The sequence below is a fragment of the Hevea brasiliensis genome, chromosome 6 (assembly GCF_030052815.1).
Source record: "Hevea brasiliensis isolate MT/VB/25A 57/8 chromosome 6, ASM3005281v1, whole genome shotgun sequence".
Taxonomy (NCBI): domain Eukaryota; kingdom Viridiplantae; phylum Streptophyta; class Magnoliopsida; order Malpighiales; family Euphorbiaceae; genus Hevea; species Hevea brasiliensis.
The window spans coordinates 102,599,156-102,615,551 of NC_079498.1; the positions used below are offsets into that span (position 1 = coordinate 102,599,156).

The 16,396-nt window shown below is 35.0% G+C and overlaps 1 protein-coding gene and 1 pseudogene across 2 annotated transcripts; one reads left to right on the top strand and one right to left on the bottom strand.

Annotated features, from left to right (window-relative positions):
* Positions 1-1,971: 1,971 nt before the first annotated feature.
* Positions 1,972-6,737, top strand: LOC110645674 (26S rRNA (cytosine-C(5))-methyltransferase NOP2B-like; annotated as a pseudogene).
* Positions 6,738-7,196: 459 nt separating this feature from the next.
* LOC110645671 (proline-rich receptor-like protein kinase PERK1) lies at positions 7,197-16,181 on the bottom strand. 2 transcript variants are annotated; one of them, XM_021798898.2, is made up of 8 exons: positions 15,764-16,181; positions 9,047-9,469; positions 8,871-8,972; positions 8,553-8,623; positions 8,206-8,282; positions 7,958-8,102; positions 7,640-7,801; positions 7,197-7,464 (listed from the first exon to the last, which is right to left on the bottom strand). In XM_021798898.2, the coding sequence occupies exons 1-8, from the start codon at positions 15,978-15,980 to the stop codon at positions 7,303-7,305; spliced, it is 1,359 nt and encodes a 452-aa protein (XP_021654590.2). In that variant the 5' UTR covers positions 15,981-16,181; the 3' UTR covers positions 7,197-7,302. The 2 variants fall into 2 exon arrangements, with proteins under 2 accessions (XP_021654590.2, XP_021654591.2); XM_021798899.2 differs by having other exon boundaries at positions 8,871-8,957; positions 15,764-16,170.
* Between the last annotated feature and the right edge of the window lie 215 nt (positions 16,182-16,396).

The following is a 16,396-nucleotide window of genomic DNA, read 5'->3' on the forward strand; positions in this document are numbered from 1 at the left end:
CGCGTTCCAGTTGTCAGATTTGGCATAGGTAAATTCGAATTCTACATTACTCAATTTTTGCCTTGTACTGGGTTAGAATAAAATTTCTAAAATATTCGTGGATGATAAGAAAATTACGATTCCTATTGCAATAGCCTTATAATATTGTTAAGGACCGCAGGGTAGGTTTATAGAACTTTAAAGTTAGTTTGGATAGTTTTTGAAAAATATTAGTTTTGAATTCTTATAATTGAGTCGTCTAATGTTGTAATTATTGCTTGGTTTGGAGGGCCCAGGAAGGGCCATATAATGATGATGAGATATGGGTTGAGTTTAGAAGTGTTATTTGAACCATTTTGCAGGTTGGGTAGGTCATAGGTATAGGGGAGACTCTGCCGGATTTTCAGCACAACTTAGGGTGTCTTTGATTTTTTCTAAACTTGTATTGAGTCAAATATATTAAATAATTGTAATGAAATTGTCAGGTGAGCTGGGACAGCCTTTCTCCTCCGCCCAGCCACCGTAGTAACCTCTGTTCAAGTTTGTGAGTAAAATATTAATTTTTATTGTAATTTCGATATTATTATATGTTCAAGCATGCCCATGCATCACTTATAAATATGTATCTATGTAGTTAAACACTAGGCATGTTTTATATTGCATTCATAATTGTTGAAGTGCCATGGATGTTGTTTGTGATAATTTAAAGCAGTGTGTGTTGTGGCGTGCGTCTGGTATGGTATTGGATATGGACAGGACTGACAGACACGGCTTTAGAGATTCGCTAGGATCTGGTCCTTCGGGGTAAACACGACTTGAGAGACACTCGCTGGGACCCCGCATTTGGTTTATTAAGCTAAAGTCCGGCTTAAGAGACACTTGCTGGCAGAGGTTAGATTAAGAGGGCTGTATAGGGGATCAGCTCCCATATATTTATTGTTTGACAGTGTTGGGTGTGTGAGTGCTCCAAATTGTCATTTTGCTGTTATGATATGAAAATTATAACGATGTTGCATTTCACTCCACAGGGTGCATTAGCTTTAGATAGTTATAGAGATTATGATTAAAATTAGTATTTTACTCTCTGAGTTGAACGCTCACTCCTGTTCATCTATTTTTCCAGGCTACAGAAGGATTATTTGTTGTAGCTAACCTGCTCTTTTTCTTCGCAGGTCCATTAATAGTATTTAATGTATTTTGTATAATTGAGTTAAATTTTAGACTTCGCATATGTTAAAGGCACTTATTTTTATTTTGGGTCTGTATTATAAAAGTTATGTTGGACCTATAAAATTATTAACTGTATGCATGATGGGATTGGATGAGGGAGTTGAGCTTCCCAATTTATTATATATTGTGTTTATAAGTCAGGCAAGTCAAAAACTTCTCGTTAAATCGTCCATTTTATGGCCGAACTCTGTCCGGTTGAATTCTTGAAATTGAGCCCAAATGGGCCTTAGAGTTGGGTTGATGAATAGTTAGGCTTACTACGGGTCTCAGGGGCTTTAGGTTGGCCCAAGTCCTAGTGTTGGTCCGACCCATAGGTTGGGTTGTGACATAAATTCATTATGATAAATCTTAAATTTATAAATAATAATGGTCCACTATAAATAAATTATAAAATTAATAGATCAAAATAATAATGCGCAAATCTAATAAAGATTGAATAAAAAATAAATTATTTAGAAAAAAATGATAATTAAAGCATAATAATTGAAGCAATCTATTGAAAGAATAAATAAAAAAATAATAATTAAAGTATAATAATTGCAGTAAACTATTTAAAAATAAATTATTAAAAGTAGAGAAACTATATATGGCCACTTGAAAGAGAATATATTTATTTGTAGTGGTATACTAAGTTTATTTTTAATGAGTAAAATTAAATTTTTAATAAAAAATTAAAAATATAATAAAAAAATAAAAAATAAAAGTAATGAGTATAAGAAAAATTGAGATTCGAAGACAAGGTAGAGTAAGCCTTGCCCCTACTTATCCCTCCTCGCCTTTATTTACGCTTTCCTCACCCCCGAACCAAACAGAGAGCATAGGAAAAGAGGAAAGGCACAGAGTAAGAAGAAGGATGAGACCACTGAATTCTAGCTTCTCCATATCACTGTACAATATACATAATTGACCTAGGTATATTCCTTCTTCATCTTTTGCGCTATATATACATTGAACACTTGCTTTTATATTTATGTTTCGTTTATTTTGGCACCTTGAGATGGTAACTGTGGTTTTCTGTTTTGGGTTTTGTTGGTTCTTCTATTGAATTACAGTTTATGGTTTGATCTGGAACTTATTCTTTTATAGTTGGAAGTGGTTAGCTCGAGTTCTGTGTTAATAATTTTCTTGTTAATAGGTTTCCGGATACGCATTTGCTTATAAATTTTATTGTTATTAGGTGTCTCTAAGAAATCAATGAGCGTGATTAGTATAGATTGCTAGGATCTGTTTACCAGGGTAGTTTTGCTGATTCATTGCTTAAAATTTGCGTTTGGGTGAAAAAAATACCAGGAAAGTCATGGCTTACATGTGACATTTTGGTTTTTCCCCCTTTCTTATGTCCCTTGCCCACCAAATGTAACATGAACTTTGAGTCAATAACTGTATTCTGGGAATTTGGTGATTCTAGTATTTGCATAATGTTTGGCGAATTTAGTTCGATTGCTTTCTTTCAGTGTCAAGCTAAAACCTCTTCTATGATGCACAGCTTAAATGGCCCCTGCTGCACTTAACAAAAAAAAAAAAAAGGGCCCAAAATCGCAGAAACCTCCACCAAACAAGAAAGCAAACAAAGATGTTTTCACCGAAAAACACCCAAACAAGGATGACATTTTGGATGATTCTAGTAGCTCAAGTGAAGAAGTAGATGAGCATGGATCTGCTTCTTGTTCTGATATCCTTTTTGATGGTGATGATACATTCACTGATGATTTTCTGCAAGAAAATGATGATGAAGGTGCTATACTTTTCTGTTTTTACTGTTTTGTTCTTTTCTTTTGTTTTAGTTTGTTGACATTTTGGGTATCTCATTTTGTTGTTGCAGAGAAAGTTTCGGGTTCAGATTCTAGTATGGATTCAGGTTCAGATTCAGATGAATCTGATATTGGAAAAAGTCAAGAGCTCTTGATGAACGAAAAGCAAAGGAAGAAAAAAATGTTGAAGAAGAAATGCGACTCAACCTTGCAGAAGAATCTGATGAATTCAGATTGCCCACCAAGGAGGTTTTTAGTTGTCTCTGTTTTTGTTTCTCTTTTTGCTCAATCTTGATTTAATTTGTCTTCTTCTATTGGATATTATCATGTTAAGATTCTTTTATTTCTTAATGATGCAGGAACTTGAAGAAGAAGCACACAGGCCTCCAGATCTTCCAAATTTCCAGAGGAGGATAAGAGAGTGTAATATTCTCAGAGAGTTTTTGCATATCATGCTTGTTATTTGTTAGCAGGCTTTTACGCTTTAATAGTATGCAAACTTTTGGTTGATAGGAATTACTTGGGAAATGGATGTTCCATGCATAATATTATATTTGATGATAAAAAAATGTCAAATGCCTACACTAATGTAGTTGTAATGAACAAAATCATATACTTCACTTGAAGAAAAATTTCAGTTAAAGCTCATGCCTTTTCTATTTCTTTTTTGCCTTTTATATTTGCAGTTTTACCAAGGTTTTGGGTCACAATGCCATTGATAGGGTGTTGTTGGATGCTCCTTGCGGTGGGACTGGGGTAAGCACAGCTGCTAAAGAGATTCACTCGAGCATTGGCTTCTTTTTACTGCTATGAAACTGTAAGGTTTTTATTCACTTTGTTGGTCATATCTAAAGATGAATTTGTTAAAACCTCTAAAAGCTTTGAAGATATACAGAAATGTGCCCATTTGCAGAAGGCATGGTCCTTGTGTGTTTTTTAAAACATTCAATAGTTTGTAGAAGAACTATTGTTTCTTTTAACCTGGAAGGTTACAGAGTAGAGCCCTAATGTAATCATGCTTTATTCTGATGCTGCCTCATATTCACTGTGAAAATAAGCTTAAGCAATTCCAAAGTACTAAGGTTTTCAAATGAGTTAACCCATCCTTTTCTTGGAAGTTGTTACTGCACCATAAAAGTTGGCAATAGGATGTTCTTGACAAGGCTAGAGAAAATGTCTTGCTTATCATTTCATTTATTCTTTCCTAATAAAATTATTTACTTTTGTTAACTTTATCATTACTTCTTTTTTTATTTAATTTTTTATTTTATTTTTTATCATATGAACCTTTTGCCAAACACTTAACATGCTTTTGCCTGTAGCATTTGATTCTTGCTGCAATTGACATGGTCAATGCAAGCTTGAAATCTGGGGAATACATTTTTTACTCCACATTTTCCATGATGGTTGTTGAGGTCTGTTTATAAGAAAATGCCCTTGTGGGTTTCCATTTAATACTTTTCCCTTTATCATTCTGAACTTTTATCTTGTAGAATGAAGCAGTCATCAACTATGCTCTTAAAATGAGGGATGTCAAACTTGTCCCATGTTGACTCCACTTTGGGCATCCAGGGTAATGCTGAGTCTTTCGCTCACATGCATTGTTTCCGATTAACATTTTTTACTTGAATATTATAATAACTATTTTTTTTCCTCTTATAGGTTTATCTGGTTTAGGGAATATCGTTTTCACCCATCTTTGGAAAAGACAAGATGTTTCTACTGTCATGTTAACAACATGGATGGATTTTTTGTGGCAAAGGTAAATCTTGATCATCAAATTGCCATTTTTAATTTTGATAATGAACAAACTGGCCCCCAGTTATTGGCAATTTGGCATACTTGAACTATTTTTCTGGTTTCACATTTTGTGGCAAAGGTGAGTCCTGATTTTGTAAGTGCTGAAGGTCTTGGCGTTCTGTGTAGCAAAAATGTTCCTGAATACCTACACTTATAATTAATGGTAGCGCTTGTTGAAAATCTGTCTTGTGAGGCTAACCAATGCATGCTTTGGATTTTTTTCTCAAGCATTCTTTTTCTTCAGTAGCCATGCTGGAATATTAGACCAAAGTCACTTTCTACATGATGGCTTTGATCTCAAGGTTGCATATTACTCTACAAATAAACATATTACTATACAAATAACCCAAAACAGAGTTTAATTGCATTTGCAATAAACTAGAGCACTTGTTCAAGATCTCTAATATTTGTGAGAATAACCATCACATTCTTCAGGATTTGTCAAGTGCATGATAATGGCCATTTTGGTATATAAGCCTAAAGTCTGAATGCGATACCAAACTTCGACGTGGTGGTTTAATTCAAGTTGCAAAAATGAGGAGCCCTTTGCATTTATACCTATAAGGCAAAGAAGGCTTTGGAATATGGATTAGTTGAACTTTGTAACCGGTAATTCCTCATGCTTGAAGTGGAGTATATGAAGGATGAGAGGTGTAGTTAATAGGATTAACAGCCCAAGGAGAATCTTGGTTTCCTTCTTACAATCCTTTCCTATGACCAATCATAATTTTGGTCAAGCTTCTTAGGCAAATGTTTGCAATTTGATGTGGTCATTTGATTTTGGATCTTACCACTCCATTCGGACACAAATGAATGAGGAATTCGTTTCATTTTACAAGTTATAATTGATTTGCAATTGATTTTTTATTATTTTATTTATTTTATTTTATTTTTTGTTTGTAGTTTAGAACCTAGTAATATAATTCAACTCAATTCAGTTAAATGTTGTGTTTGAAGCAAATGAAGAATTAAATTTAATATCCATTGCTTTCATAATTTCCTACACATATAATATAGTTTTCAATCAACTGTTTTGACCTTGCAATTCTATTTTACCTTTTGCGGTTGAAGAAAATGAGCAATTCAATGCCTACTGCTGCACCATCTAAACCTTTAGAATCAGTTGAATAAGCTTCTGGATCAAATGAGAGCAATAGTGAAAAGAAAATTGTAGAGCCTTTGAATATAAAAAGGTGCTATGAAAAAAGGTGAGGGCCTAATTAATGTTGTGTCTGATAATGGAAATGTGGAATCCCCATCCCCCGCCAAGAACAGGGGGAAGAAAATTTCCGTCCAGAGAGGAAATCTTAAAAGGCAGGTAAATGTCTCTTCAATTTGTACCAATCTTCTTTCTATTCATCAAAAAGGTGGCATGTATTATCTGTTGTACATAGTTCGGATAAAAAATAATGGGAACAGTTTAATCATAGTACAATTGTTCCATCTGTTGGACACAGTACATTCATTATCATCTGAAGGCTTACTATGTTCAAATGCGAAGCAAAATAATGTTGACCTTTCCCTCTTAAGGAGAACAGTATTTCTTAGTGGAATTAGAAACTAATTACTTAAAAACTGCTGCAGAGAGGGGAAGAGGAACTCTGAGGGAAGCCAAAAAGAGGATGGCAAGGAATAGTGGCACTGAAGAATGACCAGCTGGTTACATAACAAAGCATGATAACTGATATTTTTATTTGGTAATACAAAGATAAGAATGAAGAATTGCTAGAAGCAACATGCTTGTGTGGTGTGCAAAACCACAGTAGAGAAATGCATCAACCCAGTAGCACAATGTGTTGTTTAATTTTGTTAGCATTAATTAAGGGGAGTTGTCCTTAATATGATTGTCAAATCCGTATTTCCTACTTGTTACTCTTTTAAATAGAATAGATGGGTTAGTCAATTCAACATATCTATTGAGACATGGAGGACTTTCAACTAATTTCTTATTTATGGATTTTTAGGTGTTAAGATGAATCAAGCTCAACTCTACCTAAAAGACTTATCTTATAGGAGAGAATTGCCAAAATTATGTAGTAGGCGTTTTGCAACTTTTGGCATTTTAGCGCACGTGTTCATGCTCAAGATTGGACATTTGAAGTGAGAAGTTTATAATACTAAATATTTATGGGTGATTTAGTATAAAAACTTGGATTGATTTTGACATCATATTAATAAAATGAACAGATCGAACTTTCTCATAAAATGCTTGATCCATTTAAATACGTGACCTTCATTTGTAATCAGTATATCATTTTAGTGATTAAAAATATATCACTTTGATATACTCAAGTTAGAATCCTCACCTCTTTAATATTCTCACTTGAAAAAAATGTCTATTCCTAAAAAAAAAAAAAAAAAATGCCTATTCCAAATAAATTCGTTACTGAGTAATCTTTTCCATTCGTTACTGGGAATAGAAAATTCAAGGAAATCAACACAGCAATTAGGCTTGGCTTTTCAAAGTGATCCACAGAAAAACAAAAAATAAGAAACATTATTTTATCTACAGAGAACAACAAAAAATAAGACAATAATTTATTCAATAAGCTCCCCAACAATGTGAAATCAACCCTTTGTAACTAGAATATGAGCTTCCCTCGGGCAACGATGAGTAGTACGGTGACCCATCATATAGGAATTTTTTGTCAGTTCTACGCCATATACGCTTCCTAACCATATTTCCCTGTAGGACTTCAACTATCTGCAATACACAGCAAATTACATTTAGTTAGGATGCTACTAATTGTTCAGCTCAGCCATTTGGAAGTAATTAAATCAACAATGCTCATCTACTTGAAATTTTAATAAGACCTATATAACATAAGAATTGAGCTTCAAAAATTGAGTATAATACTTAGCTCTTGCGGATTTATTACCTGGCTCATTTTTGGGCGAAACTTTGCAGGTTTATAAACACAAGCTGCAGCACAACAAGTCATTCGAGCCAAATCCTTTTTCTTATAGGCCTTCTGCAATTTGGAATCAACAAGAACACTATATTTGCCTCTATACAAAGCTTGTTTGAGCCGAGGCCTTGCCTGAATTTGAAAGCGAAATATACTATATAAAATTAGAATAAAGTTTTTATTTCTTTTCGATTTTGACTATATAAAATATTATTTTTATTTTTTGGAATTTCTATTTTCATTTGTTAATTATTGAAAAATGATTAAATATTTAAAATGAGTACATACCCAATCAGCTAAGTTAATGCGATCATTGCCTTCATCATCAACAGCAGGTTTCCCAGTAATCAACTCCAAAAGCACAATACCAAAGGAAAAGACATCAGACTTATCAGTGAGCTGCCTATTGTTGAAACACTCAGGAGCAAAATAACTGCACTTGAAAAAAAACAAATAAGAAATTTTCCAGAGGGAGTGATCTAGGGATGAGATGCCATTATGGCTTATGCTCGATAAAAACAGAAAATGCATCTTACCCAAAAGTTCCCTTTGGTTCAGTGGAAATGTGACTAGTAGAATCTGAAGGGTCTTTGGCAAGTCCAAAATCTGCGATCTGATCAAAGGAAAAAATATTGATACTACAAGTACAACCTAGTATTTATTGTCACATACCAATAATTTATTATGAACAGTCTCTGGTGATGACTTCCTTTTCTAGTACAAGGACTTATGTTCAAAGATTTACCCAAATGGGGCATAAAGTTAGATAATGAGAATGAATTAGATCTTAAATCAAATTTATTGATGCACCCCTCATTCGAGTGGGAGGAAGGCTAATTTTTTATATAGAAAGCATAATCTTTTAACTCTTATAAAATCTTACCTTTGGTTCAAAATTTTTATCAAGAAGAATATTCTCACTTTTGATATCCCGATGGATGACCCTGGGATTACCTAAAGATATAAATATCATAAGAGAGAGTGAGAATATTTATATAGACTTAATTCATCATGTGGCTGATTGGTTATAGACTAAGCTAATAGTATTTTTTCACATGATCCATAATTTAAGGATGATTAAAGATAAAGTATATGATTACCCATGATTTGACTAATATGGCATTGTTTTATTGATTTTGAACATGAATGATGTGTAAATGAAAAAAATCAAACTTAGAAAAAGTAACAAATAAATACTTACACCCTTCATGCAAATATGTCAATCCTTTTGCAGTGCCTAAGGCGATTTTCATTCTGTTTGACCAAATGACAATGGAGTTTCCATTTCCTGCAATGTTATTTCCTTTTATAAGGAAACAATACCAATCACATATTCCATGCCTTTTGGATGTCAATTAAAATAGGGACAGGACTGACCGTGCAAATGAGATTTCAAGGAGTTGTTGGGAACGAACTCACAAACAAACAATCTGTCCGCTTCATCATTGCAGTACCCTAACAGCTTGACAAGATTCCGGTGACGGATGCGAATAAGAGTTTGAATCTCAACCTCAAATTGAAGTTGTGCAGCTTTCATTTCCGCCTGTGACTGTCCAGCCTCATATTTAAGCTTCTTGATTGCAACCACTTCACCATTGGGAAATTCTCCCTTAAAAACTTGACCACAGCCACCCACACCAAGCTGGTTCTTGTTAGAGAAACTACCAGTTGCCTTCGCTAGTTCTTCGTAAGTATAGAGCTTGGGAACACCTTCAAGCTTCTGAAAGCCATTAAGTGGAGTTTTTTTATTGGAAATAAGCACAGTAGTGTACGCGGGAGGGATAAGCAGAGGTTGGTCAGCTGGATAAGGAATGAAATCGAATTAGCAGCCAGGATATCAAATGGTTAGTCAATTATATATTCACAAGTATAAATACAAAGAGGAGTGGATCATATAATGGCCTTGATAGATTATATAAACATTAACACAAAAGCAAACTTCCCATAGCTACAATGTTGCAATGAGTTTATAAAAATATTTATCAACTCCTTTTACTTTCTGATTTTTTCTTTGTTTACCTGTTGTATTTATTTTTTTTAAATTATTCAATTTATGTAAATTAACTCCGCCTAAGTAGTTTGCCCTTAGCCGGTCCCAAGCCCGGATAAAGGAGGAGGGTTGCGGTAGGTGACAACCAGCGTAAAAATTTCGTCACACCCTATGATATGGATTCAAATGATATAAACGTTGGGGCGTCCTCTACTAACGACGCGCTACATCGGAGCCCGGGTGTAGTGATAAATATGCAAGGGTGTAGGGCGTTCACCGAAAGCAACGCGCCATGCCGGCGCCCGGGTGTGGTGTTAAGTGAGCAAGGGTTCCCACATCATGGACGGGTGTGGGTAAAGAAGTTAGTCCATAGGACAGATAATAGAACAAATAGTGGAACAGAACACAAGATAGACATAGAAAATAATAGAAGATATCATAGAAGGAGACCAATTAGGAATGAGCAGGATAGGAGAAGGATCAGGGTTGGTACTTGGAATGTTGGATCACTTACAGGAAAATTAATGGAGCTTGTGGATACCTTGGAAAGGAGAAGGGTGAATATTGCTTGCATTCAGGAGACTAAATGGGTAGGAGAGAAAAGTAAGGAAGTGGGTAATTCAGGGTACAAATTGTGGTTTACCGGAAAGGAGAGAAACAAGAACGGAGTGGGTATAATCATAGACAGGACATTGAAAGACGCAGTAGTAGCTGTGAAAAGAGTAGGAGATAGAATTATACTAGTAAAGCTAGTACTAGACGGAGAAACAATAAATATAGTTAGTGCTTATGCCCCACAAATAGGACTAGACAAAGGAGAGTAAACAAAGGTTTTGGGAAGATATGGATGATTTAATGCAAAGCATACCGAATGAAGAGAATGTTTTCATTGGTGGAGATTTGAATGGACATGTAGGAAGTGATAGGCAAGGTTATGAGAATGTTCATGGAGGTTTTGGTTTTGGCAGTCGAAATGAGGAGGGAAAAAGCATCCTGGATTTTGCTATGGCATACGACCTAATACTAGCAAATACCTACTTTATAAAAAGAGATTCACATTTAGTGACTTTCAAAAGTGGGCAACATAGAAGCCAAATCGACTTCCTCTTAACCAGGAAGACAAATAGAGCTCTATGCAAGGATTGCAAGGTCATTCCAGGAGAGGCTTTAACAAGTCAACATAGGTTGGTGGTCTTGGATGTCAAGTTTAGGAACAATTCAAGTAAGGTCAGAAGAAATAGTGTAGCTCGAACAAAGTGGTGGGAGTTCAAAGGAGTAAAGCAAGTGAAGTTCAAAAATGAGCTTCTTGAGTCTGAAGTATGGAAGCTAGATATGGAGGCCAATGATATGTGGATACAGATGGCATCAAATATTAGAGAAGTAGCTAGAAAAGTACTTGGGGAGTCTAAAGGACATGGACCACCCTCAAAAGAGAGATGGTGGTGGAATGAGGAAGTACAAAAGGCAGTGAAGAGAAAAAGGGAATGGTATAAGAAATTACCTAAATGTGATAATAATGAGGCATATGAACAGTACAAGATAGCAAAGAAAGAGGCAAAAAAGGCAGTTAGCCAAGCAAGAGCATAGGCTTTTGAAAAGTTATATGAGAAACTTGGAACTAAAGAAGGGGAGAAAGATATTTATAGATTAGCAAGGAGTAGAGAAAGGAAATGTCAAGATCTCAATCAAGTTAGGTGCATTAAGGATAAAGAAGGAAAAGTGTTAGTGAAAGATGAGGACATTAAAGAAAGATGGAGAAATTATTTTAATGATTTCTTTAATAATAGTCAAAATGGAAATAGCGTGAATATAGATTATAGAACAATAGAAAAGAATGTAAATTATACTAGAAGGATTAGATCTTTAGAAGTAAAGGAAGCACTTAAGAGAATGAAAGTAGGTAAAGTCTGTGGACCCGATGAAATACCAATTGAAGTGTGTAAGTATTTGGGAGATATTGGAGTGGCATGGTTAACTAAATTATTTAATAAGATTCTAAACTCAAAGAAAATGCCTGATGAATGGAGGAAGAGTATTTTAGTACCTATTTTTAAAAATAAGGGAGACATACAGAGTTGCTCAAATTATAGGGGAATTAAACTCATGAGCCATACTATGAAGTTGTGGGAGAGAGTTGTGGAGCATCGACTACGTCATGATACTTCTATCTCTCTCAATCAATTTGGTTTCATGCCTGGTCGTTCAACTATGGAAGCGATCTTTCTCATTAGAAGCTTGATGGAGAAATATAGAGATGGGAAGAAAGATCTACACATGGTTTTTATTGATTTGGAGAAGGCTTATGATAGTGTTCCAAGAGAGGTCTTATGGAATGCGTTAGAACAAAAGAGGGTATCTATTAGGTACATACAAGTATTGAAAGATATGTATGAAGGAGCAACTACTATTGTGCGCACCAAGGGAGGGGACACAAAAGAATTTACGATATCAATTTGATTACACCAAGGATCACCATAAGCCCTTATCTTTTACATTAGTTTTAGATGAACTAACGAAACATATACAAGAGAGTATTCCTTGGTGCATGATGTTTGCGGATGATATTGTTCTGATAGATGAGACACGAGAAGGAGTCAATAGGAAGCTAGAACTTTGGAGAAGTACTCTAGAGTCAAAGGGTTTTAAGTTAAATAGAACGAAGACAGAATACATGCATTGCAAGTTCAGTGAAGGCCAAACTGGTGATAGGGAAGGAGTTAGTTTGAATGGAGTGGCACTGTCCCAAAGTAATCACTTTAAATATCTAGGCTCAGTCCTTCAAGTAGATGGGGGATGTGAGGAGGATGTTAGTCATAGGATTAAAGCCGGATGGTTGAAGTGGAGACGTGCCACGGGAGTTTTATGTTATCGTAAGATTCCCAATAAATTAAAAGGAAAATTTTACCGTACAGCCATACGACCGGCTATGCTATATGGTAGTGAGTGTTGGGCACTGAAAGAGTCGTATGCATCTAAGATAAGAGTTGCAGAGATGAGAATGTTAAGGTGGATGAGTGGTCATACTAGACTAGATAAAGTCCGTAACGAAAGTATTAGAGAAAAGGTAGGAGTGGTGCCAATTGAAGATAAGTTGAGAGAAGGGAGATTGAGGTGGTTTGGTCATGTGAAGCGTAGACATACGAAGGCTCCAGTTAGACAAGTAGAGCACATTAGGCTAGAGGATAGAAAAAAAAAAGGGGTAGACCTAAATTGACTTGGAGGAGAGTAGTACAGCATGACTTAGAAGCATTACACATTTCTGAGGATTTAACCCAAAATCGTTCAGAGTGGAAAAAGCGAATCCATATAGCCGACCCCAAATTTTTGGGATAAAGGCTTAGTTGAGTTGAGTTGAGTTGTATTCAATTTATGTAAATTATACTTTTTATATTTTACTTGTAACCAAATGCATATCAAATCCCTAAACGTTTTATGTTTAACCTATAACAAATTTTTCAGAAACCTATTACAAGCTTAAATTTTTATATTTCACAATAATTAAATACAATTTTAATTTGTCAATGCATGTGCATACACACATGATTAATTAAGCAAGTGAAGATGACTAATATAAACACATCTAACATGGAATCCAACGACTATTCTGAGCTCTCCTTTATCCTCTTTCCACATCTCCTCTATCCTGAAGGACCCTCTGGTGCAATTCCAATAGAAAAGAGAGAAAATAGGAGAAGAATACTCAAATAAGAGAGAGAAGAATTAAGAGAGAAGAGTAGTTTCATTCAATCAATACACTAATAATCTTCTACAATTAGAGATTTATATACATTGAAGTAATAACTACCTCTAACTAGCTAGCTAACAGCTTAACAACTCTCTCCTTTTATTCAAACAGCACATATCAATACTCCCCTCCTCAAGATTCCTTGTCCTCAAGGAATATAGCTTTGCTACAAATGTCCAAGAAGAGTCTATAGAAGAATGAGTAGCAGCTAGCTCATGGTCATGAAGATGCAAATAGTTGCAGAACACATTGAATCTAACTGAAAAGAGAGTTCAAGTGAAATTGAATTTCTTGATATTTGAAGAGTAGCCTTGCTTCATCTTGCATTTTATAATTTTCAAATGTCCAATTGAAACTAAATTTCTTTGCAATTTGAAGAACTTCATTTTGCATTGTATCATTTCCAAATGTCCAATTGAATTTTGTCTCAACATTTGTTTCATCTCGCATTTGATTCTTCCCATATCTAACTCTAATACTTCCACCACATTTATGGCCTCTGACATGAAATCTCTCTCCAAAAGTAAAATTACAACAAAAAATTGGACCCCGAGAGACCCACATCTGCTTAACTGCAGATGCAGCAATAGTAGGAAGCAGTTGAAATTGCAAGAGACCAAAAATATCAGTAGAAACACAGCAAGGAACTTCCCAAGGTCAACTAGCTTTATGGCCATCCTCCACCTGTTTGGTAAATGCTTCACCAGCGCCATTTTGGGCATATGCCAATAAGCTAGCTATCTTAGGCATAAAACCAAACAGAAGAGAAGCACGAAATGGATCTTGCTTATTAAAACAAATTTTAGTAGCAGCTGAGCAATTGGGTAGAAGCCAAGTTAAAGCCTTTGCTACAATTTGGCATCACAAGTTCATCTTCAGATTTTAATAATATGGCATTTTTCTCAATGTCACATCCTTGTTTTAATTCAAATAAAGCATCTTCAACTATTTCAATATCCTCAACCTGTACAACTGCGTTAGCACCATCTTCCACAATTTCGTCATCATCACTTTCTTTCACAACATCAAAGCTTCCTTGAATTTGTTGTTTCTCTTCACAGGACCAGGTAAAATCTTCAACAACATCATCATTCTACCCATCTTCTACATTGAATTCAAAATCTCCAATGACTTCCTCATCTTCAACATCATTTATAATGGTGAGCCAGATTGGCTCTTTGTCGCAAATATGATCCACTGTGTACACTTCTTCACACCAAAGACAAAGACCTTGTTTCCTCCTTTTATTTAATTATGAGATAGTCTTTGTGATTGAGAGATGAGCATCAGTTTTTGATTTCCCAAGATCTGTTTTCCCAACTTGGCCTTCATTAGTCTTTCTTCCTTGAATTGATAATTCCAATTCACCTCCACGGTTCCCATTCTCACTGCCATTACTCCAAGAATTCTCTGTTTTTTGGATTTGGACATCCAATTTTGGTTCAAAACTCTGAAATTTTGTTTCTTCTTGAACCAACTTCTCAGAATTTTTCATTTTCTTTTCCCATCTCTCGGTAATTTCGAGCATACCCTGAATAATCTTTTCTACTTCCATGGTCTACTGTTGGTACTTTACATAAATCAAAGAAATTGAAGGAAGAATGAGTTGCAAGAAAGAGAAATATGAACCCTAAATTCAGATTTACAGCTGAAGGAAAAAAAAAAGTGAAATTGAAAACAGATAAGAAGGGAATCTATTCTTGATAGTTTCGGAAACAAAGGAAGAAACAAAGTTAGAGAGCATAAAAAGAATCCGAGGGAAGAAACGGAAGGAATTTCAAGGAAAGAAGGAAGAAGAAAGAGAAAAGAAAAGAAACCCGTAAATCCACCATGGCCGAGGATCAACTTGCTTTGATACCATTGATGCAATTCCAGTAGAAAAGAGAGAGAATAGGAGAAGAATACTCAAATAAGAGAGAGAAGAATTAAGAGAGAAGAGTAATTTCATTCGATCAATACACTAATGATCTTCTACAATTAGAGATTTATATACATTGAAGTAATATCCGCCTCTAACTAGCTAACTAACAGCTTAACAACTCTCTAACTGATAGCTAAAACCCAACAGCTCATCCTTTTATTCAAACAGCACATATCACCCTCGTTCTTGCATTTTGACTTCTTCCTTTTCGTTCTTGTCAATTCGATGTGAATACATATAGTAAAACCCCATTAAAACCCTAAGCCCAATAACTGAATTAGAATAGTTAGGTCTCTAAACGGAAAGCAATTGGTCTTTATCATACTGATTATTCAACTAGGTTCTTCATAAATTTATTTACCTGATAGTCAAAATTCACCCAAAGAGACCCTAGCGGAACAATAAGCATACGTATTAGAAAGGGAAAAGAGTACTGACATTTCTTGGGGCCAGGACCACCATCAGAGTTGAGGGAATCAAAGTCACAAGACGCAAGGATTGTCTGGCGGTCGACATCAGCCTCCTCTCTGCTACGGCCTTCAGTTTTCCTGGGATGGGAAAGAGAGGAAGAAGAACCTCCGTTAATTACAGATTTCAGCTTGGGTAGCGGTGCCCGAGGTGAGGCGTCGACGTCTATAGCTCCATCCTGATCCATCAGTTAGTCCTCCTAGGGCTCCAACTTTGCATCTGCGTTGGGTGTTCTATATTAAATAAAAGAAATGATCCAACTGCTGACAGGCTTGCTCGCACTCGCACAAAGAAAATTCTTCTCGTGGAGTACATTTTTCAACATGAAACCAGCTAGCTAGTGAGAGCAATAACCTCGCTAGAATAATAAAACAGCGTATTAAAGCTAGCGAGTCAGATCATATATATTTGTATTGAAATTCATATAAAATTATTTAAAATATATATAATAAATTTATTATTTAATTTAATAATAATTAAATTCATTTTCATATAATTTTAAATTTTTTATAATTATACTTTAAAAAAAAAATTAATCCTTTAAAAAAAATTTTAATTTCATTTATTTTATTTTTACACGTATTAGTGTTATAGTTATTTTTT